Source organism: Siniperca chuatsi, linkage group LG2, assembly GCF_020085105.1.
Source record: "Siniperca chuatsi isolate FFG_IHB_CAS linkage group LG2, ASM2008510v1, whole genome shotgun sequence".
In the NCBI taxonomy this organism is placed as follows: Eukaryota; Metazoa; Chordata; class Actinopteri; order Centrarchiformes; family Sinipercidae; genus Siniperca; species Siniperca chuatsi.
This window is the reverse complement of record NC_058043.1, coordinates 12,559,654-12,587,364: the sequence shown is the minus strand read 5'-3', so window position 1 is coordinate 12,587,364 and position 27,711 is coordinate 12,559,654. Positions and strand designations below refer to the sequence as shown.

Below are 27,711 nucleotides of genomic sequence, written 5' to 3'. Positions count from 1 at the left end.
AAATTGTATAAAGCCTTTTGTGGCTCTACAGGGAGCAGCGTGAAATCTGATGAAACTCGTTTGGAGCTGAAGACTGCAAGTTTGAAAATGATCTCTCTAGCTTGCTTCTCTTGTCTACTTGAAGCTGGTGGTCTACTCCAGGCTACATTAGCAAATACTGGCAAAACACCTGAATCTGTACACTCAAGTGAGTCAAGTTGAGTTGCATTATGGGTAATGTATGCGCCAGGTTTTGACCAGGAAGAAGAATGCATGGAATAAAAAAAGGATGGCATCTCTGGTTCTGCTGCATCAATTTTTATGTTTTTCTTTTTTTTTTTTTTTTTTTTTTAAACTGTCCCACAATGTTGAGGAGTACTCTTAATGATAAGAAACTTTTCTCTAGCGCCACCCTCGGGACAAACTTAAATCTTAAGGCTCTAAGAATAACTAAATGATCAGTATGCTAAGGTTTGTGACTTGATTTTGGAAAGAGCAGTTGAGAAAACAGTCTCAAGTCCCTTAAATAACTTTTCTGTAGCTTTAAATCAGACTTTTTTTTTTGTCATGGAAATGTATATGTTCAAATTCCCATTATTGTGATTTCATTCATTACTTTTTTAATATCAGTCCTTGAGACAAATACAGTTCTGTTAAATTGTAATTTTTAGGTTGTCTAACCTTGTAAATGGACTATACTTCTATAGCACCTTTCTAGATATCACATTCACACACTGTTCATCAGTTCAAAGAAACTAACTCAATCACACACGTGGGTCAATCAACATGTGGGTTGGGGGAAGCCAGGATTGAACCGCTGATCTTTCGATTGGTGGACGACCCGCTCTACCACCAAGCCACAGCCGCTCCTTGTAATGTTCCACTTCTTTCCAACATACCACCAGAAACAGCACATCATTTACCATACATTTTTATTTAGAATTATGTTTTTACAGTGGGAGAAACCGGAGCACCCGGAGAAAACCCAAAAGAGGATGGAAAGGGGAGTAGAAAGAAGGTAAGATGATAGAGAGAGGGAATAGAGAATAGAGTGGGGTGGAAGGGTGTCACAATCTTTAAATTTAAGGATTATTAATGATAATTATGTTTTTACAGTGGGAGAAACCGGAGCACCCGGAGAAAACCCAAAAGAGGATGGAAAGGGGAGTAGAAAGAAGGTAAGATGATAGAGAGAGGGAATAGAGAATAGAGTGGGGTGGAAGGGTGTCACAATCTTTAAATTAAGGATTATTAATGATAATTATGTTTTTACAGTGGGAGAAACCGGAGCACCCGGAGAAAACCCAAAAGAGGATGGAAAGGGGAGTAGAAAGAAGGTAAGATGATAGAGAGAGAGAATAGAGTGGGGTGGAAGGGTGTCACAATCTTTAAATTAAGGATTATTAATGATAATTATGTTTTTACAGTGGGAGAAACCGGAGCACCCGGAGAAAACCCAAAAGAGGATGGAAAGGGGAGTAGAAAGAAGGTAAGATGATAGAGAGAGGGAATAGAGAATAGAGTGGGGTGGAAGGGTGTCACAATCTTTAAATTAAGGATTATTAATGATAATTATGTTTTTACAGTGGGAGAAACCGGAGCACCCGGAGAAAACCCAAAAGTGGATGGAAAGGGGAGTAGAAAGAAGGTAAGATGATAGAGAGAGGGAATAGAGAATAGAGTGGGGTGGAAGGGTGTCACAATCTTTAAATTAAGGCTTATTAATGATAATTATGTTTTTACAGTGGGAGAAACCGGAGCACCCGGAGAAAACCCAAAAGAGGATGGAAAGGGGAGTAGAAAGAAGGTAAGATGATAGAGAGAGGGAATAGAGTAGGGTTTGAGGTTGTTTAAGTGGGGTGGAAGGGTGTCACTCGATCTTCACCATCATCATGGCCAGAGCAGCTCAGACGGCCGAAGAACAACAAAGAAGGCTTTTTGGTCTTGACAGCCAGATCATGTGCTGAAGCCTTCTTGTCCTCTTTCTTCTTGTCCTCTTCCTTCTTACACTTTGACAACCTGACAACCTCCTCCATTTCTTTGTCAGAAACGGGCTGGACTTTATTTTTCCACCATTTGCCAATGCTCCACCGCTGCGACTTCTTATTGTTGACCAATCTGTCATCTTTGCTCTCACCATCGGAATGTTTCTGTGTCCTTTCAGTCTGAATTGTCTTCTTCCTTGCAGTACCTGGACCTGTGAGGAGGGATTTCATTGCCTGAATAACTCCTGCCAACATCTCGTTACATGCTCTGCAACTTGAGAACTGGCAGCAGGAAGCAGCATGGACATTGGATCCTCCAGCCAGTAAGGCTTGTATGGCCTCTGACAGAGCAGAGTTTAGATTATCTGTGATCCATTTCACAATGGCTTGTGTGATTTTGGGTGTTATGCTAACAGATGTGTCTGAACCAATCACATCACACAAAGCCTCGCCAAAGGAGCCTTTCAAACTCTGCTGGATTTTATCCTCAGCAAAATGAAAATTCTCCCTGAGAAGCTCTAAGGGCAACTTCTGGCCAACAGCCTCCATCCCACATACATGGGAAAAGGTGGGTTTTCTCGTTTCTTTTGATAGGATGTCATTGATCGTGTCTATGACGACCCTAATCACCTCCATACCCATGTCAGTCAGCTTGTACTTCACGTCCATGTTCTTAACACCTTTGCTTATTTCGCTCTGCTGCCTTAAAAAGAAAAAAACAGTGAAACAAAGTTAAAACACAACAAAAATGTACACAACAATTGTTACAATATTATTCAAGTGAGTTTCTGTGACAAAATTAGATAACCTACTCTTCATTGAGACTGTTGAAGAATCCATTTATTATGGTGTCGAAGGTTTCTTTCAGACCTTTAAAATGTCTGTCCTGTCCTAAAGCTCCTGGGATTGAGTCCAGAGAGGTTGAGTCCCTGTATAAGTCTGTCTCTGTGTCTGAAGACCTCTCCTTGTAATGCTCTGCTGGTGGTGATGCGCTGGTGGTGGATTGTTTTGGTGGTTTCTCTTCTGCTGTGACGTCCTCATCCTCCACATCCACCAGTTCCAGAGGAACAGGGCTTGACTCCGCTTTCCTTGCATCTTTAAGAAATGTCCTCACTGGGGGAGAGCCAGCTTCACTGTGGTCTGACCCACCAGCTTCATCCAATTCTTGTTCTGTTGACAGCTGTACCCTTTTCTTTTGTTTTGATTGGAAGCACTGCTTCCATAACGACTTTATCGATTTATATATTATGCTATTTCTGGTTGCAGCTTTCTTTGGTGTGACATGTTTATCTGCCACAGTTCCTGGGGTTGAGTCCCTGTATAAGTACGTCTCTGTGTCTGAAGACCTCTCCTTGCGATGCTCTGCTGATGCTGATGTGCTGGTGGTGGATTGTTTTGAGGAGAGTTTTGGTGGTTTCTCTTCTGCTGTGACTTCCTCATCCTCTACACCCACCAGTTCCAGAGGAACAGGGCTTGGCTCCACTTTCCTTGCATCTTTAAGAAATGTCGTCACTGGGGGAGAGCCGGCTTTACTGCGGTCTGACCCGCCAGCCTCATCCAATTCTTGTTCTGTTGACAGCTGGACCCTTTTCTTTTGTTTTGATTGAAAGCACTGCCTCCATAACGACTTTATCGATTTATATATTGTGCTATTTCTGGTTGCAGCTGTCTTTGGTGTGACATTTTTATCTGCCACAGTTCCTGGGGTTGAGTCCCTGTATAAGTCTGTCTCTGTGTCCGAACTAGTGGTGGATGGTATTTTGTCTGAAGACCTCTCTTCGCCATACTCTACTCTTGTGACATCCTCATCACCCAGAGAGGTCTTGCAGACATCTTTGTCGTCCTCCTTGGAAGGTGGGTCCATCTTGGTGAAGGACATCTCTCTAGGAGATCCTGGTTTTGTCAAATTAATTTCTTTAGATTTTGCGTCCATGTCTGTGACCAGGTTGTCCTCCATGAATAACTTTATGACACCCTCTGATGTGACATTCTTATCTGACACAGTTCCTGGGGTTGAGTCCCTGTATAAGTCTGTCTCTGTGTCTGAAGACCTCTCCTTGCGATGCTCTGCTGGTGGTGATGAGCTGGTGGTGGATTGTTTTGAGGAGAGTTTTGGTGGTTTCTCTTCTCCTGTGACGTCCTCATCCTCCACACCCACCAGTTCCATAGGAACAGGGCTTGGCTCCACTTTCCTTGCATCTTTAAGAAATGTTGTTACTGGGGGAGAGCCGGCTTTACTGCGGTGTGACCTGCCAGCCTCATCCAATTCTTGTTCTGTTGACAGCTGGACCCTTTTCTTTTGTTTTGATTGGAAGCACTGCTTCCATAACGACTTCATCGATTTATATATTGTGCTATTTCTGGTTACAGCTTTCTTTCGTGTGACATTTTTATCTGCCACAGTTCCTGGGGTTGAGTCCCTGTATAAGTACGTCTCTGTGTCCGAACTAGTGGTGGATGGTATTTTGTCTGAAGACCTCTCTTCGCTATACTCTACTCTTGTGACATCCTCATCACCCAGAGAGGTCTTGCAGACATCTTTGTCGTCCTCCTTGGAAGGTGGGTCCATCTTGGTGAAGGACATCTCTCTAGGAGATCCTTGTTTTGTCACATTCCTTTCTTTAGATTTTGCATCCATGTCTGTGTCCAGGTTGTCCTCCATGAATAACTTTATGACACCCTCTGATGTGACATTCTTATCTGACACATTTCCTGGGGTTGAGTCCCTGTATAAGTCTGTCTCTGTGTCTGAAGACCTCTCCTTGCGATGCTCTGCTGGTGGTGATGCGCTGGTGGTGGATTGTTTTGGTGGTTTCTCTTCTGCTGTGACGTCCTCATCCTCCACATCCACCAGTTCCAGAGGAACAGGGCTTGACATCGCTTTCCTTGCATCTTTAAGAAATGTCCTCACTGGGGGAGAGCCAGCTTCACTGTGGTCTGACCCACCAGCCTCATCCAATTCTTGTTCTGTTGACAGCTGGACCCTTTTCTTTTGTTTTGATTGGAAGTGGTGCTTCGATAACAACTTGAAGGACATCTCTCTAGAAGATCCTGGTTTTGTCAAATTAATTTCTTTAGATTTTGCATCCATGTCTGTGTCCTGGTTGTCCTCCATGAATAACTTTATGACACCCTCTGATGTGACATTCTTATCTGCCACAGTTCCTGGGGTTGAGTCCGTGTATAAGTCTGTCTCTGTGTCTGAAGACTTCTCCTTGCGATGCTCTGCTGGTGGTGATGAGCTGGTGGTGGATTGTTTTGAGGAGGGTTTTGGTGGTTTCTCTTCTCCTGTGACGTCCTCATCCTCCCAATCCGCCAGTTCCAGAGGAACAGGGCTTGGCTCCGCTTTCCTTGCATCTTTAAGAAATGTCGTCACTGGGGGAGAGCCGGCTTCACTGTGGTCTGACCCGCCAGCCTCATCCAATTTTTGTTCTGTTGACAGCTGGACCCTTTTCTTTTGTTTTGATTGAAAGCACTGCTTCCATAACGACTTTATCGATTTATATATTGTGCTATTTCTGGCTGCAGCTTTCTTTCGTGTGACATTTTTATCTGCCACAGTTCCTGGGGTTGAGTCCCTGTATAAGTACGTCTCTGTGTCAGAACTGGTGGTGGATGGTATTTTGTCTGAAGACCTCTCTTCGCCATACTCTACTCTTGTGACATCCTCATCACCCAGAGAGGTCTCAGAACATCTTTGTCGTCCTCCTTGGAAGGTGGGTCCATCTTGGTGAAGGACATCTCTCTAGGAGATCCTTGTTTTGTCACATTCCTTTCTTTAGATTTTGCATCCATGTCTGTTTCCAGGTTGTCCTCCATGAATAACTTTATGACACCCTCTGATGTGACATTCTTATCTGCCACAGTTCCTGGGGTTGAGTCCGTGTATAAGTCTGTCTCTGTGTCTGAAGACTTCTCCTTGCGATGCTCTGCTGGTGGTGATGAGCTGGTGGTGGATTGTTTTGAGGAGGGTTTTGGTGGTTTCTCTTCTCCTGTGACGTCCTCATCCTCCACACCCAGCAGTTCCATAGGAACAGGGCTTGGCTCCACTTTCCTTGCATCTTTAAGAAATGTCGTCACTGGGGGAGAGCCGGCTTTACTGCGGTGTGACCCGCCAGCCTCCTCCAATTTTTGTTCTGTTGACAGCTGGACCCTTTTCTTTTGTTTTGATTGAAAGCACTGCTTCCATAACGACTTTATCGATTTATATATTGTGCTATTTCTGGCTGCAGCTTTCTTTCGTGTGACATTTTTATCTGCCACAGTTCCTGGGGTTGAGTCCCTGTATAAGTATGTCTCTGTGTCAGAACTGGTGGTGGATGGTATTTTGTCTGAAGACCTCTCTTCGCCATACTCTACTCTTGTGACATCCTCATCACCCAGAGAGGTCTCGCAGACATCTTTGTCGTCCTCCTTGGAAGGTGGGTCCATCTTGGTGAAGGACATCTCTCTAGGAGATCCTTGTTTTGTCACATTCCTTTCTTTAGATTTTGCATCCATGTCTGTTTCCAGGTTGTCCTCCATGAATAACTTTATGACACCCTCTGATGTGACATTCTTATCTGCCACAGTTCCTGGGGTTGAGTCCGTGTATAAGTCTGTCTCTGTGTCTGAAGACTTCTCCTTGCGATGCTCTGCTGGTGGTGATGAGCTGGTGGTGGATTGTTTTGAGGAGAGTTTTGGTGGTTTCTCTTCTCCTGTGACGTCCTCATCCTCCACACCCAGCAGTTCCATAGGAACAGGGCTTGGCTCCACTTTCCTTGCATCTTTAAGAAATGTCGTCACTGGGGGAGAGCCGGCTTTACTGCGGTCTGACCTGCCAGCCTCCTCCAATTTTTGTTCTGTTGACAGCTGGACCCTTTTCTTTTGTTTTGATTGAAAGCACTGCTTCCATAACGACTTTATCGATTTATATATTGTGCTATTTCTGGCTGCAGCTTTCTTTCGTGTGACATTTTTATCTGCCACAGTTCCTGGGGTTGAGTCCCTGTATAAGTCTGTCTCTGTGTCCGAACTAGTGGTGGATGGTATTTTGTCTGAAGACCTCTCTTCGCCATACTCTACTCTTGTGACATCCTCATCACCCAGAGAGGTCTTGCAGACATCTTTGTCGTCCTCCTTGGAAGGTGGGTCCATCTTGGTGAAGGACATCTCTCTAGGAGATCCTGGTTTTGTCAAATTAATTTCTTTAGATTTTGCGTCCATGTCTGTGTCCTGGTTGTCCTCCATGAATAACTTTATGACACCCTCTGATGTGACATTCTCATCTAACACAGTTCCTGGGGTTGAGTCCCTGTATAAGTCTGTCTCTGTGTCTGAAGACCTCTCCTTGCGATGCTCTGCTGGTGGTGATGAGCTGGTGGTGGATTGTTTTGTGGAGAGTTTTGGTGGTTTCTCTTCTGCTGTGACTTCCTCATCCTCCACATCCACCAGTTCCAGAGGAACAGGGCTTGGCTCCGCTTTCCTTGCATCTTTAAGAAATGTCGTCACTGGGGGAGAGCCGGCTTCACTGCGGTCTGACCCACCAGCCTCATCCAATTCTTGTTCTGTTGACAGCTGGACCCTTTTCTTTTGTTTTGATTGGAAGTGGTGCTTCGATAACGACATGAAGGACATCTCTCTAGGAGATCCTGGTTTTGTCAGATTAATTTCTTTAGATTTTGCGTCCATGTCTGAGACCAGGTTGTCTTCTATGAATAACTTTAAGACATCCTCTGATGTGACATTCTGATTTGACACAGTTCCTGGGGTTGAGTCCGTGTATAAGTCTGCCTCTATGTCTGAAGACTTCTCCTTGCGATGCTCTGCTGGTGATGATGAGCTGCTGATAGATGGTTTTGAGGCAGCATCTGGTTCAAGATGTTCATCCTGTCCTGAGGGTCCTGCTGTCTCTCCTCGATACTCGGCAAACACTCGCCGAAGGCCAAAAAATCTACTCAGCTGCCGTTCCACCTTTTGGTGGGTGCAACAAGATGCTGAAGATTTATCTTCAGCCTCCCATCTGGAGATAGCCTCAAAGAGCTCATGAATATTCGTGGCTGCCCGATCCTGTATCTCTGAGACCATACTGGCTATCTCATTCTCCATTTGATCTGTATCCAGAGGGCTTTCTTTGACATTTTCTTTCTGTTGGAAAAAAACATACAGTGAAAAAATGTCACGATTCAGCTACTACTAGTACTACTCTTGCCACCAAGCACCTGTGGAGCGTTGTATAACGATGACTATAAATGACTGGAGAACTTTACAATTGTTAATTTGGTTGTTTGGAATCACTTTTTCAGATCAATTTCTGTTCATCCATCTCCTACACCTAAAATCTTACACAAGATGTAAAAAAACATTATCTTTCTTATTTTGTTTTCCACTTCATTTCTTTCTTCTATTACTTTTCACAATTGATATGATATTTCATGAATATTGTTTTTTTTACTTTTTAGGCAGAAGCAACAGATAGTTCAGCCCTATTGGTTTTCCAGTCATCTGTGTCTGTATCTGTGCTTAACAGATACACTTCAGTTTCAATCACTACAGCTGTCAACACCAACTGGCTTGTGCTTCACTCACAAATCCTACCAACTGATTTTCCTGCATATGCCCCTTTTGTGTGTTTTTAACAATTTATCTCTAAACTGCTGTAAAGTCTATTTATTACACATTGTGTACTCTTTATCACTTGTTATCATGTGACTGAAGTCCCACACTGAGCCATCTCCATTCACTGATGAAGACCGGAAGATGTAGATTAAAGAAAATAAATTATTTTGCATGCATTCATGACATGCATTTTGTGGCAAAACCTGTTTAAACTGTTAAAGAAGAGTCCATTCAGTGCAACAACTCCCATCTCTTGCTTGCACAGTGTCAAACCTTTCCTTTTGGTCCCCTTTTTTGAGGCCCCTTAATCCAAAACAATCAGTTGTAAAACTTTTTCATACACTCCAGTGGTGGAAGGAGTACTTAGATTATTTACTTAAGTTAAAGTAGCAATGCCACACTATAAAATTAAGTTAAACTCCATTCAAAATTGAACTTAAGTAAAAGTACAGAAGTATTAGCAACAAAATGTACTTAAAGTAAAACTACTATTAGTCACAGAATGGCCCTTGTCAGTGTTATGTTATTATATTATAGGATCATTATTACTGATGCACTAACATTGTAATCTGTATTTAAATGTTGTAATTGATTGAGGTAGAGCTCATTTTAACTGCTTCATATACTGTTGGGTGGTTTTATCTAAAACAATGAATCATATTTTATGTACTGGTCATGTGTTTTGTATGTAAACTCTTAAACTGAAAAGTAACTAATAATTGTAGAAAACTGTAAAATGAATGTAGTGCAATAAAAAGTACAGTTTCTCTCTGAAATGTAGTCAAAGTGGAGTAGAAATATAAAGTAGCCTGGAAAAATACTAGAGGTAAGTACAAGTTTCTCAAAATAGTACTTTAGTACATTACTTAATTTTGTTTGCTAATAGATACCTCTTTGTGTTGAGACTTCATGTCTGTTTTTGTATCAAGCATCCTGTCTTCAGTTGAAGTGATAAGTTTGCTTCTTGTGGTTGAAATGTTCTCAGTTCAAAGTCCAGGACTCCAATGAGGTTCTATGTGAAGATCTGTGAAGTTCATCTGTCTGCATTCTAAATGATGATGTCACATGTGCGACATCAGCTTTGTTCCATCATTCAAAGACTTTGATAGTTCTGTTCTAAACACACACACACACACACACACACACACACACACACACACACACACACACACACACACACACACACACACACACACACACACACACACAGAGAAAGAGTTTACTTGTTTTTAACACTTTACCTTAACCCCCATGTATCATCTATAAATATCAGTAAACATCATAAATAGTTTATAACAAATATATAATGAAGTTTATTAATTCACAGTATTTTCAACCCAACCATTACAGTATAACTCCTATTAAGACATATTTCATATAATTACAACTGTGTTATACTATATATATGTTATATATTTATATATTAGCATCCAGTTATGGATGCTTCAATGGAGGAGTCACAAAGTTGTAAATAACTACCTCAATAAACAATTAAAAAGATCTGCTTACAACTACAACATAAATTAATGTTTTGTTTTTAAGAAGTGAGACTTGATCAAAACATGGACTGTGATTTGACAATAATCCCTCTTTTTAGACAGAAAACAGGGGTACAGAACAAAAGGAATGACATGCAATAAAGATCCACAGCTGGAATCAAACTGGACAAGTTTGCGATTACACAGTACACATCTAGGCCAAGGGGACACACCCTTTCCTTTAAAACTTTTATTGAAAGAACAGATATTGTTCTTGTCTCAAGTCCCACAAATAACTTAACACTCTGCTGTCGTCTGCACATACAAATATAAACACTTGTGCTGTATATACATACATAAAAACAGTCAATGGGCATAAGGAGCCCAGTCACAATCTCAGTTGGAGACTTACGTAAAATATTTGCTAAGGTTGTGCTCATATATATTGTTTACTTCAAGATTAGACATAAACATACAGACGGGGGACAAATTAATACCTGAATAAAAGAGTAGAGAAACATATAAAATGCAGATGCTTCTGTGCACCAGGGCTCACTGAATGGTTTGGTGAGTTTGAAAATGATGTGAATAAAATGCTACAGCCTTTATAGTCACCAGATCTCAACCCAGTTTCACACCTATGGAAGATTTGGGACCAACGAGTAAGACAATGCTCTCCACCACCATCTCCATAAAACCAAATGATATAATATAAACTTTCATTTTCAAATCTATCTAGTGATGTCTGTGAGTGTTTCTGATCCTATATGTCCTTTTGTTATGTCTGGCTGTGTTTGTTTTTCTTTCTATCTGCTGTACTCAGGTCTCTCTTGCAAAAGAGATTACCTGATCAAATAAAGGTTGTATATATAAATGGGGGAATATCTTGTGGAGAAATGCTGTTCATCCCTCCAATAGAATTCAACAGACTTGGTAAGGAGCACTGTAGCTGTTCTGGAGGCTCGTGGTGGCCTTAATCCATACTAAGACACTTTATTTTGGTTTTTCCTTTAATTTGTCACCCATCTGTATATTAAACCCACCTATTTTGTATCCAGATCTATGATACATTAAAATGTGTGTATATTAAGTACATCATTCCAGGGGCCTAGATTTTTAAATAAGTATCCATCTTATTTGCAAGCTAGCTGTACTCCAGTCAATTTACCACTTTTAACCTTTGTTTCCATTGCTCCAGAGTTGGTGGATTATGTTTAAGCCAGTTAAGGGTGATAATTTTATTGGTTATTGGTTATAAAACACTGAGGTTGATGTATCTAAACATGTTATTCATATTGCGTCACTGAAAATAATTTTCATCTTCGTGTGAGATTTCAGTTCCACCACTGCATCCAGATAAGATATTTGTCTTGGTGGTTGATTCAGTAAAATCCCAAAACAAGACAACTGACGTCTGAAGTCCACAAATTGTTTGCAAGTGTCATAATATTCTAACATTATGCTTTACTTTACTGAATGCGGAACCAGAAGCAGACCACTCTGGTTTTGTTTACCACTCAGCTGGGAGAGCGTCTCAACTTTTAAAGTGCTCAGCTGTCCCAAACTGTCATTACCCCCCCCCCCCCCCCCCAAACAGACTCAGGGCTGGGCCGGGTTGGCCTGCTGGCATTTCTCATCCCAATCTCCCACCTGTTGGAGCCTCATTTGGTAAGTTGAGCATGTAAAGGACTGAAAAACAGGGCTGGTAGAAAAAGCTAGAAAGAGTCCCAAGAATTTTCAAGCTGCAGGGAGCCTTCCTGACAGCACTAAGTATATACGAGCCACGTCACTTTGAGAAGAAGTGGAATTCAAGTTTCACGGTCAGTTGACAGTTTTTGCATGAATGTGCATCCAGAATAATGATCTACTCTCCCTTACTCATTTCTAACCTCTTATTAATACTTGCTGGGCACTTGTTAAGTGTTGGATTGCTGAATGTTTTCTTGGTCATGTCCTTAACATGTAGAGCAACCTGAGAAGGGGAAACCCTCTGTAGATGCATTTGCCGTATATCTTGTACCAGGTTAGAGTCCTGTTTTAACTTAGCTATGATCAAGTTGCCTCCCCACAACAGACCTCAGTGTTAACTCTACTTTGTTCACTGATATTTAAAGTAATGCCAAACATGGTGAGAAAACATGTGAAATTCTGACAGATCTAAGGTTACTGTTTGATCATTAGTTGTAAGCCAAGCAGAAAGGAGTTGCTTTATAATGAGACACCTACAGAGATTTCAGACGACACTTCTGGGGAATCCCATTGATGCTCACATGTTTTCTGTCTACAGTGCCATCTGCTGGTCCAGACTGAATATTTGAAGGAACTAAACATCGACTGGCCACACAACACCATGGCTCATTATGACTCGTAAGTTCAGTCTGCAGACGGGACCAGGAAAGGAATGAACAAGTTGCCTTATGTAGATAATTGATGCACAAATTGAAGAATCTCTTAATATCAGAAAATAATCTTAAACACCAAAGGAATGAAAGTGCACAGTTGTAAATAATCAAATTGCTACCAAGAACAAAAGAAATACATAATGAAAGTCATCTTTTAATATCGAATACCAGAGAACGACAGAAAAAAATACTTAAAAACCTAGAATGTGACATCTGATGAGCATGAGAAATCTTAGTCACAAGTTGTCTTTTGCATTCCAACATTTGCTTCTCACTATGACATTTGCTACCCGATGATGACAGGTTGGATGACAAGGACTCTGTGGATATTCATAACAACCCACCTCTCCCTGATAATGTGGTGAAAGAGGAGGACAACACGGTGAGACATCCAATATCCACTTACTATGTGGCACACACATCAAGGGGCTGTTTACAAGCCAAATATCCAGAAAACTGATTCACTGGTGCCAAGTAGCTCTGAACAAAAAGTGTGACATGGCATTAGGAATTATTCATGTCTGATTGTGATCAACATTGGAGCTCGTGTTTTATAGGAATCACTGGTTATATATACAATTAAAGGGTCTGTTCACCCAAATAAAAAAAAAAACATATTTTCTCTTATACCTTCTCTTGACCTTTTAACATATATTGATTTGTATTCATTCAGTCTAATAATTGATACAGAATGTATTCATGGATATCACATCACCTGTTTTCTGCTCTCTTGATTTGTGAACAACTGCCAAAATTGGTTTGAATAAGTCAACTCTAAGGTGAATAATATACTGAGGCATTGTGGTGGGTTTGTTTAGGAATCCTGATGGCTAAATAGAGTTGCAGAGTGATTGTGCTGTAATGTGTGAACTGAATCAGTTATAGTTGTGTAAATCCACAGCCTGACGGCCACAGGACACCTCTAATCCTGCCAGTGATAGAGAGTCGGAAAGTTGGAGCCAAGCGTCTGTCAGGCGTCCCTCTGAGTGTGTGTGTGTGTGTGTGACATCCTTATGGCTCTGTTTGACTAGACTAGTATATTTAGGAGTAGCAATGTCAAGCTTTGTTACATTCAGTTGGGAATACTGTCGGTCTCTGTTGAAAGTTATTTTGATATCTAAGCCATTTCAGTCTATCCCACTGTGTGTGTGTGTGTGTGTGTGTGTGTGTGTGTGTGTGTGTGTGTGTGTGTGAGTGAGTGAAAAATTCCCAGTTAACAGGCACAATTACTTTCTAAACTCAATTTATGAATTTTGGCAAAATAAAAATGAAAAAAGACAAACAGTAGTCTTGACGTGTTCGATGCCATTTTTCATGGATCTGGCTGTGGCTGATATGATACAGTTTGTGTGAACACCAGAGAGACTCCATATGACTCAGACTGCAGGGTGGTTCAGTATTAATAGAAACATTCTCATATAAATCTGTCAGGCTGTGGGTGGTGCAGGATACTGGGACTGTTTGGGTTAAATAAAGAGGCAAACAGAAGATTCAGTTGAATCCCCTGGAATCAATAACGGAGGATTTATTCAGTTTGTTTAGACAGTTCTTGATTGAAAACATACTGCCAGATAAAATGGTCAAATGGCTTTATGATATACACCATTGTTGGCCATTCTCTACTCTCACATCCAACCTAAGTTCCTTCTTGCATTTTGTCTTTCAGCAGTTGATTATTGTACATTTATGACCCATTTTTATTCTGCTCTGTTGTGATTTTGAACCTCCCTTCCTCACCATTCCCCAGGTATATTTCATCTATGATGAGGAGGTGGAAGAAGAAGAGAAAGAGGAACAACCTCCTGCAGAACCAGTCAAACAAGTCAACGACAGACCTCACAAGTTCAAAGACCACTACTGCAAGAAACCAAAGTTTTGTGATGTCTGTGCACGCATGATAGTTTGTACGTCCATCTTGTCTCTTTGTTTATCTGCATGACAAAATAAGTGGACTTCAGTGCATCTTTAAAAATGAGTTTAGTAATTTTGCTTTATTTTGGTTTTTCTCTTCAGTAAACAACAAGTTTGCATTGCGATGTAAGAACTGCAAAACCAGCATCCACCACCAGTGTCAGTCCTACGTCGAGTTCCAGAGGTGTTTTGGCAAAATTGTGAGCTTCAAGTTGCAGACTACTACTGGCTTTAATTAAAGAATGCACTTCAGAGAATTTTTCATTTCCAGATACTTAGTGTACATGCTCCTCTCTCTCTCTCTTTTAGCCTCCAGGATTCAGAAGAGCCTACAGTTCTCCTCTCTACAGCAGTCAGCAGAATGCCACAGTCTCACAGCTGCTGCCCTTTTGTGAGTCCAGCTTATGTACATTTTTCTACATAAAGAGAAATTCTACCTTAAAACCAAATGAATCATTCATTGTCTTAATCTTGGACAGTTCGTTTTTGTATATATGCTTCAATTCTTTCCCAGCCAGATGTTGACTTTCAGTTTATAATCTTGTCATGAAAGAAGCATATATGTTACATATACATAGATCAGCAGTGAACATGATGAGAAGTTCATTTTTATCAGCTTAATGTATAATTGTTTAAATGTTGGTCTGAACACTTCTGTCACTTCAACTCAGCTTTTGTTTCCTTTGTCAAATGCAGTATGTGCAAAAGCTCTAAACTGAAAGAGACTTTATAGTAGAGTTCATTAGTAATAGATCAGGTATCTAATTAATTATCACCAGATACCATCGCAGATGAAAAGATTGGCTGTTTAGTCTTAAGAAAAAGTGGTTCATAAAATCAAATGTAACTATCCAAGTTTGTAGGAATAACATTAATCAGTCCTGTTTTTGAGTCCGTCACTGTAGTTACAGTAAAGTTGATTAGATTTAAATACCTATTGTTAGATCTTTATAAGAGATGCATTCATGTTTTCTCTGTTTATTGACTGATGACGTTTGATTGACAGCACAGTCGAACCGCACTGACCCTGTGTTTGAGACACTGCGTATTGGTGTGATCATGGCCAACAAGGAGCGTAAAAAAGGGTCAGAGGACAAGAAGAATGTGAGTGTGAATGCACTAAAAACACTTCATATGACATACAGCTCTCTGTAGACTTTAGCTCATCAGGTAGATTAGTAGAATCTTCTTTTTTAAATGATGTTACTTTGAATGTTTGCTTTATTTACTGTTACAATACATTGTTTTTACTAACCTTTTTTTTTCTTTTGTCTTCTTCAAATGTATTTTTGTGTTTCTTTAATCTGATTCTGTCACAGTTAGTTCTATATAAATGTATTTCTACTGTTTATCCAAAATTTTTCAGATGATGATGATGATGGAGGATGATGAATCCCAGCCCAAACAGGAGGATGAAGGAGGTGAAGGAAGTAAGTGCGTGCTGAACAGGGTAGAAACATGATAATAGGGCATCCTGTTTGACAAGTGGTTTAACTGCATGTTCCAGGTTCGAGTCCAGCTAGGGACCTTTGTTATGTGTCAACTTCCTTGTATCTCGCTCTCTCTGTCTCCATGTTCGTTGATGAAGATCCCTGTTAGATCGAAATGTTGCCTTCCTGAGATCCATCATCACCAATTTGCATGTTTTTTGATCCAGCACCTGTAGAAGTTTTTTGGATGTGCACAGCAGCAGAAATACTTTCAAAGATTCTTTCCAATAATGGAGATACAATATGTGAAGGTGAATCATTTTCTCTTTGTTTTTTTTTTGTTTGTCTCATTTTTATTTGTGTTGTGTACCAGCAAACACAGAAGGAGAAAAGAGAGGTGACAAGGCTCCTGCTGATGACAAGGTCAGAGATGATGATGATGATGATAATGATGATGTCAATGAAAAATATAATATTCACAGTATTAATGACAGTAGTGGTAACAGCGATGAAAATGACAAACAAAATGAAAACAAGGCAACTTTGAATAATGTGAAGTACCAACTATGATGATGATACTTTCTTAATGACTGGTGATGTTAAGTCAGTGTGCTTTGAATGTTTGTGTTTATCAGAGTAAAAAGCTTCAGCCAGGGAAGATCGGCGTGTTCAGTCAGTCTCACTACTATCTGGCTCTGTACCGCTTCAAAGCCATAGAGAAAGATGATCTGGATGTTCAGTAAGCCCCTCTCCTTGTCTAATCTCTCTTTCAGTTTTTTGTGCTCTCTTTATTCCTGACTGTCTCACTCGCACCAAAAATACTTGTTTTTGTCATTATTTAATATTTAAATCTCCCCTTAAAATACTCTGTCCCCAAGTGCTGGTGACCGCATCACAGTGATAGATGACTCCAATGAGGAATGGTGGAGGGTGAGTCCAAGATTTGTTTTCTCATATTACTCACAGCGATGACGATCAATTTGATGTTTTCAATTCTATCTTCTCTCCAAAAGCTATGAAATTTTTCCTACAGACATCCAGTTGGCTTGAGGATCAATTAAGTAGATTTAGATCACAGTCTAGGTTTGGGATTTTTGCCATTAGTTGATTATCTATTTATTTGTTTTTTTTAACAATTATGCTGCATTCATGTGCTGGAGGGAAGATCCAACTCCTGTAACGTCCAAGTGGGTTACTTTAGAGCATTGTGTTGAATATTTATGTAGTATGTATTTAAGTCAATCGACAATCAAAGGACAAATCATTTAAAAATGTAAACTGCAGCTTCAGTCAGAGAGCTGTCCTTCAGTGTTGAGCTTCCAGTTCACAGTGGAGATCTGCGTTCCAGGTCAAGAACATAAAATAATCATTTGCAGCCTCTGAACGCCAGCCCACAATTTAATTTCCCTCATTGTGGTCTGGTTAGGGTAAATGGGCTTTTTCTTTAAATGAACATCATTTAACGTACACTGTACAATACAACAGATGACTGGCAGTTCTCAGATAACACAAACCCTTCCCGCACCTGATTGGATGGAGATTGCACTTGCTGTGCTGTCATTGGTCTATGCTTTCAATTTTCAAACTAGAAAAACATTGTGGTTCTTAAACAAGTAAATTCTTTTAGCTAAAGTCAACTGTGGTTCTGTACTGTCTCCTCTTCATCATCCATCCAGCTATTTTGGTCAGTCACTCAGGTTTCAAAGCCACACCGGACAATATGTTCATGTTTAAGAAATCCACATTAGAAACTGGGGCTGCAACAACTCACTGTTCAAGCTTTTGCTCCACCAGGGGAAGATCAGAGAGAGAACGGGCTTCATACCAGCCAACTACATCATCCGAGTTCGAGCAGGAGAGACGGCCTACAAGGTGACACGCTCCTTTGTTGGCAATAGAGAGATGGGCCAAATCACTCTGAAGAAAGACCAGGTTAACACACACACACACAAATACACTGTTAAACACTGATCCAGAAGAGGAAGGCAAAAATAACAAACATAATAATTATGCAGTTCTATACACTAGGTGCCTTCCAGTTCAATAACTTAAACACTGTGTAGTTATTCATGTAAATACAGTCATCATGTGTGTTAACATGACAGCTATAAAAAACATGAATAGACACAACTACAACACACAAACATACACACTAATACACACACAAGCATGCGTCATGTTGACATAAAGAGACAAATGTTGCAGTATCACTGGTTTACAGTCACTAACATCTAACCTTGTTGTTAAACCTCACAGCTGTTTAAATTTAACCCTCGCTGTAAATTAACCTGAACCCTAACTTTAAATTCTTGTTCCTCTTGTGAAAACGTGAAAACTATTCAGCAGCATGCATTGCTATCCGCTACAGTGTCTTAATTATGTTACCGCCACGTGGTGCCAAAGTTGGAAATTTTCCAGTTCTACACATAGTGGCTTAACAAAGAGTGTTCAGGGACAGGTCCACAATTTTAAAGTGCTAAATCCTGATTTTGTGCACACCCAAAATCTGTTCCCTCTTTTTCTCAAACTGTTTTTATAGCAAAAACATTGACTTGACACGCTTCAATGTAGCTGTTGTTAAACCATCATATAACACATACACAAAAACACACTTGTCCCAGTCGAAGTGTGTTTGTTGTGTGTGTCCTCAGATTGTGGTGAAGAAGGGTGAGGAGGTAAACGCCTACCTGAAGGTCAGTACAGGACGGAAGCTCGGCTTCTTCCCCGCCAACCTGCTGCAGGAGATCTGAGGGGGACCAGCGGGCGTCGCATCAAACCTACTGGCCAGCTCCCATTATAGTTTCATCACCTGCTGTAGCTGACACGCTTGTTCTTGGCCCAAAGCAGCAATGACACTTTATACGTTATACTTGAATTTTAATTTCAACACATGTTTTCCTTTGTTTGTTTATAAACTTCAAAGCCTGTGTGCAGAATATATTGTGATGAATTTACTCAGTGTGCAAAGGCATGGGATAAATGGGTGGATAAATAACAGAATGAAAATATAAAGGTTTGGTCTACAAAAACTTGTAGTTTATGTAAAATGCAAAGATATAGACATTTATCTCTGTTCATACAACTTCATGCATCGTCAACAAGACTGTACACTAAGCAGGTCACGATCAACGATTTTGTTTTTAGGCACACTTTGTATCTGATTTGGTCTGACTATATCACTGAAATTTACTTTTAACATTGCAGGACTTACTTTTAGGTGCTCTTGTTCTTAATCTCACATATTTTTAATGGCATTGCAACTGTGTTAAACTACAATATACAGTACACTGTGTATTAAGCATGCATTTGTGATTACAGTTAAAGGGAGGGTTGGAAATGATGTCACCTCTTCCTGTAAAACTTGCCTTGATGTTCTGTAAAAATGTTTTGTGCATCTTACTATTTTGTGCCGTCATTGAGAAAAATATGAAGGTATTTTAGTAGTTTGATTAATTTTTTGTAAAATGTATGGGTCGCTGTTTCCTTTTAACAGTTATTTCTACCAACAATACTTGGCATACTATGCTATACTATTACATTTACTATACTACTGTAAATATAAAATGAGAATTCATTACTCCCCTGAAACTTTGAGTTAACTGCACACACAGCATATGTTATTTGTTTTGCCTTAAAGAGACACATTTCTGTTTATCTTTTCAACTTGATTACTACATCTCTTATTGCCTGTTTTATAAGTATTCTGCAAACTGGAGTCACAGAGTTGTTTGAAGAAGGAAAGTACTTGTTAGCTCATTTGACATCTAGACTCTTCTGTAAATATGGACTTCAGAGAAAAAAACAGACAGCATTTATTTTCCCATTGTCCCATCTACACAAGGGAATGCGGACTCATTCGCTTATACTGTAGCTCCTCTACATATTCCCAGGTTAGATATGATCAAACTTTCCATCACTTATCCTCATGACAGCAGTGGGAATCAGAGATGAAAATTAGCTGAGTATGTTTCATTATACAGACATATAATGTGTGAGTGTGTAAAAGAAGTTTTATAGAAACAGAAAGAAAAGAGGTGAATATGTGAAGAGGTGCTGAATTTGTTATCACATAGTGAAGGGAAGAATGCTTTCATTTCCTGTTGGGGAATAAATGAGAGATTCAAATGAGACAGAGGTATTTCCAGAACTTCAAAAGGACGCAGAGCTATTTTCTGTAGCTACCCTGAGTGCAGTGTAATTAGCCACAGGAGCCACTGGGATGGTTTGCTATGTAAAGAGACGGCTCAGAGATCAGGAATGCAGGGAATGGCATCCGCAGGTCTGAAGAGTCATTCCATTAGCGGCTACAGGCCTGAATAACACGACACCTAGACAGACAGACACAGGTTCACTTTGGTTTCTTTTTCCATACATCTCCTTTTTACCTTTTCATCTTGCCTTCTGATTGGGGTTATTTCAATAAATCCTTCCTTTAATTCTTCTACTTTTGATTTTTCACTATTTGTTTTTCTAGATTAGATTGATTTTTTCATTTATTACCTATTTGTTTCTGTCTCTCTCTCCCTGGTTTCCTCTCCCTCATACACTCAACGGCCACGTTCGGATGCAGATGATGAGTTTCCTGGTCACGCCTCCTTCCTCCCCTGTTGTCTGTCAGAGACAAGAAGAAAAGGAGCAGCGTGGCCCGAGCAGGTAGCGCTGCCAGGCTTCAGCAGTCCTCTGATTGGACAACAGAGCACCCCTTCAGACATGGGTCACTTCCTCCTGGGAAAGAGCCTCTGCTTCATGCCGCTCTAGACTGAAGGACAGCGTGGAAGATATCACAGCTGCCATGTTGTCATCCCTGACCCCCTGACCGTGCCACTCCAGATAGGCAGGCCAAATTTTTTGTAGATTTCTGTGGGTCGATGATTTTATATGTGTGTGTCTGTATATATATATATATATATATATATATATATATATATGCGAGTGCACTGGTGAGAGGGCAAGGGCATGGAGGGGGCGACGGGATGATGCTATGGCAATGAATCTGTTCAATTCAAGAGAATTTCATTTTTATTGGAGACACCACATCAAGAGCCAAACTTAGAGTGTAACTGCAGGTAAACTTTGAGTTTTATTTATTTGCTCAGGTTAAAATTACACAAAGGACACAAAAATAACATTGGAAAGTTAAAAAAAAAAAAGGAAGGAAACAGTTATATTTACAGTTAACAATCTCAACTCAAGGTCCACATTCTCGCTCATTCTGGAACTTTTGACCATATCACATGGTCCCCAAGTGCAAATTGAGTTTGCTCCGTTGCCATGGAAACATACTGCAGATGTTCAAACTTTTACACGATTCTGAACCTCTATGTCTTCTCATCCATGTTGACTTGAAAGTCAACCATGGAAACATGTTTATACATGAACGTTTCCATGGCAACTGCCACAACTGGAGCTTCAGGTGAGATTACTTTGTCAATTGCTGTTTCCAGTCTCACAAATCTGACCTGTTAAGCTGTATGTAGATTATGTAACAAGAAAAGCAAGACCGACGTCCTTTTTTAGCCACTGAGACAAAGAGCTCCATAAGTTAGGACCTCTGTTAGAAAGATGTTTGGGCGATAAAGACTTAAGATTAAAAAGAAAAGCTATCAGCAACATATTTTCACAACAATCAGTAATATTTTAAAACATTCAGGACATCAGAAAAAGCATTAATATTTTCAAAAATGTTACATTGCCAAATGCAACAGGTATACAGTGTGTATTTCTGGTACTTTTAAAACCAGCAGGGTTTGCAATAAAAAGTAGTAATAGCAAAAAGAGTAAACAGATTTTTCTGAATTTAAATTGTAGGTAAAAAGCTGACATTTCATGTGTACAACCAACACATATTGCAGCAAATATACACACTGAATTACAATGTGTTGTACTGAGACACTGTTAAAATGTAATGATGATTTTACCCAACAGAGGTCCCTGTTGCACCTGATATAGAGCCGATCACGCTGAAATTCTCACTGAACCAATTTCACACACCACAGGGACCCAGTGTGTGTTTATTGTGTATAACAGTTGTGAAGCTGATGTGCAGTCTTTCCAGGCCAAAGGATCACAGCCTGCAAGAGGGAAGAAATTTGTTATTTTGTGCTGTGCAGTGCTGCTGGTGAAATTCATTTGGTCTTTAAAATCATAATAGATCCCATATTCCCATAGTGTGATTTTCTGTCGCATCCCATTTTTCAAGAAAGTGCAGGCTCTGCATCATCTCATTGACCCACCACATTCAGAATCACATTTAGCATCCAGTCGAAGAGAAAATCCATCTTCCCTCCGCCAGCCGCTGAAAAATGTAGCAATGTCTGAGAAAAAATAATAACATAAAACTATATTAGAGATCCTCTTTGCCTAGCAGAGAAGGTATTGATTTTCAGAGAAATGTTTCAGAAAGTCTCTTCCGAGGGCCAGTGCTAAAGCTGCTTCTTCTCCCAGTCATCAAAGCAAAAAACACAACATTTTAGACCTTTCACAAAGCTTAGGGACCAGATTTATTTTTAGAAAGTTTTTTTACTCTCTCTGTTTTTGCGACATGTGTGTGCGTGCAATAGCTGAATGTGTATCAAATCCCATATTTCCTGATAGAACCTCTGAAGCGTTAGATTAAAGCCCTGACATGATTCTTTTAATAACTGTTGCAGAATAACACCCCTTTTATTTCCAACCGTTTTTCATTGAGGCGCCAAAATTCAATTATCTAATCTGATTTGTACGATTATTAATCTCCATTACTCATACATTCAAAATGACTTTGCAATCCTGTGTGTTATGAAACTGTCTTTTTTAAGTGGAAATGTAATGAGGTATGGTGGCGATAGGCTCAGTTCAGAGTAGGGGTCAGAGTTATGGACTAGACAGACAGGTAAAAAGAGATGGAAACTGTTTCCTGTCTGGCACCATTAAACAATTCAAGGTGTTTATATGCACCGGCTGCCAAAAAGACACCGCAGGGGAAGACAGTGGCGAGATACTGGCAGCCTGTTACCACAGTACAGTACATAGATGTCTGTGTGTGTGTTTTCAGCTCGTCTCTCCGTCCATCTGTGTGTGCAGTGGGAGACCAGGACAGAGAGACAGAAAGTGCTGGTGTGTAGGTGTGATTTCATGGTTGTGCGAGAATAAATTAAACATGGTGATGACACACACACACACACTCACATCAAGAGAAAGACAAGTTTACCGAGCGAGTCCCGAGGACCAGATAGAGAGAGAGAGAGAGAGAGAGAGAGAGGGAGGGAGGGAGGGAAGGAAGGCTGGAGAGAAGACTGCAGGGTTGGAACCAATTAGGCCAGGAGAGGCTCCCTTCCACCTGCACTGCGAGGCCCCCGGGGGAGAGCCCCAGTGACAAGATGAGGGATCATCATCATTACTATTATTTATTTGCTAAGCAGAGGCCGACTCTGGGGCCAATCCTAATAGGATTTACGAATTACAATGAGCATCTTGTTTGGGGGGGGGCACGCACAGAGGATGTTCAAGGAGGAGGGGAGGGTTAATGCATGGATAAAAGCAAGCATACACTTAGAAATACAACCCTATGCTAAAATATATGCCTTTAAATCAATTATGCAGACCATTTACAGGCTCCCAAACTATCATCAATAATTTATGTGGTGTCCCTGGTAGTTTGGTATGTTGTGTGAAGAAGTCAGGTCAAACTGACCCCCTGAAATAAATTTTTCTAATTCAGGTGCATCCTACTGAATTCATAGCAAGACCAGGTATTTCATGCTATTACTGATATCCATAACACTTTAGTGATATTCTTTTTGTGTATTGTATTGAAATTTTGCACCCCAACACTTCTCTGTGGAACTGATTTGTTCATATTGTTCATTGTTTGTTACTGTCGCTGTTTTATTTTGTATTTCTATTAACTTTTAGCTTTCTTTTCATCTTTTAATTGCCTTTTCTTTCCGACAGTATCTCCTGCACCCTGTGCCGTCTGTAGAGAGAAAACTATCCTTCAATTGCCCTCCTGACATTTACTCTATTTTTTCAACTTTTTTGGGGGGTCCCTGTCTTCTTAAGAGAGATTTTTGCCCATGCATTGAGACATTGATATTTAAATAAACATGACTTGACTACTTGAGTAACTTTTTCACATAACATTTCTTGATTCTACTTAAATCTCTGACAAAATTGTACCCATTCAAGAGGAAATCCAATTAAATTTTCCTTTAAAACTCTTCAGTTATAATGCAATATGTGAGAGAGCATTTATGTTAAGGAAATCTGTCCACCAATTTGCAGAGAACATCTGTGCTTTAGGGAGGGATTGGTTGGTAGTGCTAGACAAATTGAAATGGTTATAGTTAGAATGACACATTAGCTCTAGCACTGTACTCACGTGTTTTACTTCTACTTTAGTGGGACGTACCATCATTTCTCAGGCTGAGTGTTCCCAGAAGTGCTTGTGGTTTCATAGCCTATGTATAGTCAGTAATGTTTTTGATGTAGATTGCCCACATTTATGCTTAGTTACAATAAAATTTGCCCAGCAAAATAGGTAACAAATAGCAATCTAGCTACATCGTCTAAACAAACAAGAAAACAACAGCAATGCAAAGTGAAAATGTGCAACTTAGCATCTTATACACATTTAAATGTATTACTGCGCACGTAAGATACAAAATAATCACATCTATTTTTAAAAAAGGTCTCATAGGCTATACAGGGGAGCGAAACTTCCGATTGTGCGATTTCTTTCCCATAAGGTGTTATTAACGTAACAGGAAGTGTGTGTCTGCGTAAATGGAGTTAACTAGAAGATAGTTAACTTCAAAACTTGACATTATTAGTTATTTATTTATTTTACTCATGAACCAATTTCTACACCACTAGTAGGGAGGCTAGATAATGCAGCATCAGATGAGACAGTCTGGGTCGAGGCGAGTGCAACAAGTGAGGAAAATCAGCCAGGTTCGTTGGTAAAATATCAGTCACTGCCAAGCTAAAAGGGCACTTCAACGGCTAACGGTAACGGCTAACTACGTTGGTTAGGTGCACGAGCCCACACTCTCCATTCCGACAGCCTGCCTCTGTTGTTGCCCGGGTGATGTTGGGACTGACATGAGCCGCGTTTCCCAGTCCGTTAATATAATACAGGGTAAACGGTTGTCATTTGTGACTTCATGTAACAAGGATTCAGACTGTTAGGAACATAGCCAAGTGTCAAGGCAGATGCACAAAATAGTTTTTCCTGCCACTGTCTGCCTTGGATCAAACGTTAGCTAGCCGTCACCGCATTCACCAACTTTCGGTGCATTCACTGCCACATGTGAAAATGTGTTTTCCCAGAGAAGGAGGAAGTATTTAGATCCTTTACCTTAGTTATGTAAAACGCCCAATACAACAATAAAAATTATAAGTTACCTCTTTGTTAGTTAAAGTTATGATTTAAAAATTTTTACTCAGTAAAGTTACAGAAGTATTATTAGCAAAATATTTATTTATTTTTAATTATCAGGCCACACAAGGTCAAAAGGATAAACATACACACACTTAAAGGAACAGATTAATATTACCTCCAGCTGAATGTGTATGTGTTATTTGAGCATAAATGAAAATGCAATAATACAATTTTCATTTTCACATACTTGTATAGGCGTTCTATGACTATATTAAAATGAAAATAGAAAAGCTGTTTGACATTTCATTTTCAAAGAGGTAACCTGCTGTACAGTGGACAATTGTTAATTTGTGATTCAGATACACGCACTCTCATACATAATTATTTGTTCGATTAAATAGACAAAAAATGGATGTATCGACCATCATTTTCCAATGTTATATTATTAGCAAAATATTAGAATATTATATTATTAATTATATTATTGATTCATTTCAACAGTTCAACACCCAAAGATATTCAGTTTAATATCATAGAAAACTAAGAAAACCAGCAAATATTCACATTTGAGAAGCAAACCAGTGAAGTTTTGGCATCTTTAATTTACAAATGGCTTACACGATTAATCAATAGTGAAATATAAAAGTATCAGAAGTAGATGGTAAATAAGTACTACTTACATTTGTACTGTATGTACTGTAGCGGAGTAAAAAGTACAATATTTCCCTCTGAAATGCAGTGGAGTAGAAGTTCTTTATAAAGTAGCGTAAAATGCAAGTACCTTAAAATTGTACAGCTGTACGGTCCTTGAATAAATGTACTTGCAGTACTGTAAATTACTTACGACCGCTGTGTTTTTCACATTGTAGATTATTTTCACTGAACACCTGCAACAAAGTGCACTAATGACTGAAAGGATATTATCCTATGGTTCAGCACAGACACTTGCCGTCTACTCCTATTTTAATGGTGAGTAATTTTTTTCTACCACTGGCATTATTGTGAGTCTGTTGTCTTTTAGGTTAATTTGTACACCACACACATCTGTGGCTGTTCGTGGTGTTGAATCATGGATGTTATATTAGACAAGAATGTGTGATATACCTTTATTGCAATGAACAATGATGTCAGAGGTCACAGTCTATCTGAATGCAAATGAGCAAAAGCACTAGAGGTTATAAAATGACACCTTTAAGTTACATGTCCGTTGAAATTAAGTTATGTCGACAATGAGCATCAGATCGTGTGTGTGTGTGTGTGTCAGCGATTGTATGATCAATGTGTGTATGAAGTATGATCAATGTGTGTGTCCTTTTGTTTGAACACAAAGGTTGGTTTGCATTGGGCAAAGCAGTTTCTGTGTGTGTGTGTGTGTGTGTGTGTGTGTGTGTGTGTGTGTGTGTGTGTGTGGATACCGTGTCTGCTGGTGATTCAGGTGTTGTGGAAGAGTGACTATAGTTAGTCCATAACTCATGATGCTCTCCATTCAGAAGACACCTTAGGGCCTGCATTACACCCAGTGAGACTCAATCACAGCCTACGCTAAATCGATAGTCCTGGAGATAGTCGGTGGGAGGGAGAGAGAGAAAGATGGCGAGAAAGTGGCTGTGGGAGAGAGAGGGAGACAGAAACTCCAGAGGAGGAGGGGAAGAGGGACGGGAGAGGGGAAGAACAGGGCCAGGATGGGAACATGAAAGATGAGGGCTGGTTTTCCCACATACTCCCAAAGGCCACTTTGCTGACTGTGTTTTTATCTGAGGATGATAGGACATTGTTGAGGTGAAAGGAGAGAAAATGAGAGAGGAGGAAGGAGAGAATGACTGAAACTGAGGAATTATGGGGAAAGACATGGAGAGCAAGATGTCACCTGCACAAAAAACACCTCATTTGGAGATTTTGGTTAACCTTATTTCATACAGTCTTGACTCAGCTTGCTAAGAAATGCAGATTCATTTTACAGCTGATCCTGTGGCTTTAGTTATTATCGATTTTAGAAGAGAGAACAACGGCATTGTAAGTTCACATTTGTTTTACCATATCATTGATTTTCCAGCCATTCATTTTCCAGTCAAGTGCATTATGACTATATCTTTCTCGTATTAACAACAAAACCCATAAAAACAAAAAAACCAACAATGTGTTAGGGGTGGGCGATATGGCCCTAAAATAATATTGTGTGTGAGCAGTCTACTTGCTTTTGGGGTTTTTTGTAAAAACAGAGTAGTAAAGAACAGAGGATGACAAGTAGGGGAAGCAGAGGGAATAAAGCTCTGGTGAGATTCGATCGTTGGCCGTTGGGAGCTGACGGGACACTTTCTGTAACCAATCTGTGGGCACAACAGGGCAACATCAACAGGTTGGCTCAGAGATGGGCAGCAGAAAACAGCAGAAAGTCTCCATCTGTCTCTTCCTTTTTCTTGCTGTTTTCCCCTCTCTCCATCACCCCTGCGCTGTGTCTTTTCACCCTCGTTCCCTCATTTACTTCCACTCACACCCCCCGACTCTCATTTTTGCACCTCCTGGTCTCTCCTCACCTCCCTCCCTCTGAGGCATTGCGGCATGTACCCT

General features: G+C 40.1%; 3 protein-coding genes and 1 long non-coding RNA gene across 4 annotated transcripts in view; 2 read left to right on the top strand and 2 right to left on the bottom strand.

Annotated features, from left to right (window-relative positions):
* Positions 1–1,330: 1,330 nt before the first annotated feature.
* LOC122887580 (dentin sialophosphoprotein-like) lies at positions 1,331–8,051 on the bottom strand. The gene is made up of 3 exons (XM_044220932.1): positions 5,801–8,051; positions 2,777–5,690; positions 1,331–2,667 (listed from the first exon to the last, which is right to left on the bottom strand). Exons 1-3 carry the CDS (start codon positions 8,049–8,051, stop codon positions 1,830–1,832), a joined length of 6,003 nt encoding a protein of 2,000 aa, XP_044076867.1. The 3' UTR covers positions 1,331–1,829.
* Positions 8,052–11,636: 3,585 nt separating this feature from the next.
* Positions 11,637–23,883, top strand: LOC122866502 (SH3 and cysteine-rich domain-containing protein 3-like). Its single transcript, XM_044176271.1, has 14 exons — positions 11,637–11,859; positions 12,327–12,406; positions 12,745–12,823; positions 14,189–14,345; positions 14,455–14,552; positions 14,662–14,743; positions 15,359–15,456; positions 15,719–15,782; positions 16,156–16,205; positions 16,418–16,521; positions 16,661–16,712; positions 17,577–17,714; positions 18,434–21,195; positions 22,816–23,883. The coding sequence occupies exons 2-13, from the start codon at positions 12,390–12,392 to the stop codon at positions 18,530–18,532; spliced, it is 1,038 nt and encodes a 345-aa protein (XP_044032206.1). The 5' UTR covers positions 11,637–11,859; positions 12,327–12,389; the 3' UTR covers positions 18,533–21,195; positions 22,816–23,883.
* Positions 19,973–22,820, bottom strand: LOC122866556. The gene is made up of 2 exons (XR_006375744.1): positions 22,016–22,820; positions 19,973–21,853 (listed from the first exon to the last, which is right to left on the bottom strand). It is a non-coding gene; the product is annotated as an uncharacterized LOC122866556 (long non-coding RNA).
* A 657-nt stretch (positions 23,884–24,540) lies between the features above and the next one.
* The window catches only part of LOC122866519 (neurexophilin-4), a 118,086-nt gene continuing 114,915 nt past the window's right edge, over positions 24,541–27,711 (top strand). Inside the window, exons 1-2 of the mRNA XM_044176284.1 lie at positions 24,541–24,713; positions 26,013–26,112. Coding sequence (XP_044032219.1) covers positions 26,071–26,112 — 42 coding nt within the window. The 5' untranslated portion in view covers positions 24,541–24,713; positions 26,013–26,070. The remainder of the gene's footprint in view (positions 24,714–26,012; positions 26,113–27,711) is intronic.

Coding starts and splice junctions, on each gene's coding strand:
- LOC122866502 (XM_044176271.1), top strand. Junction 15,457..15,718: donor GGTCAGAGGACAAGAAGAAT/GTGAGTGTGAAT, acceptor AAAATTTTTCAG/ATGATGATGATGATGGAGGA. Junction 17,715..18,433: donor TCACTCTGAAGAAAGACCAG/GTTAACACACAC, acceptor GTGTGTCCTCAG/ATTGTGGTGAAGAAGGGTGA.
- LOC122887580 (XM_044220932.1), bottom strand. CDS start 8,051: ATGGAGAATGAGATAGCCAGTATGGTCTCAGAGATACAGGATCGGGCA. Junction 5,691..5,800: donor TAAGAATGTCACATCAGAGG/GTGTCATAAAGT, acceptor TCCTTCACCAAG/ATGGACCCACCTTCCAAGGA. Junction 2,668..2,776: donor TTCAACAGTCTCAATGAAGA/GTAGGTTATCTA, acceptor TTTCTTTTTAAG/GCAGCAGAGCGAAATAAGCA.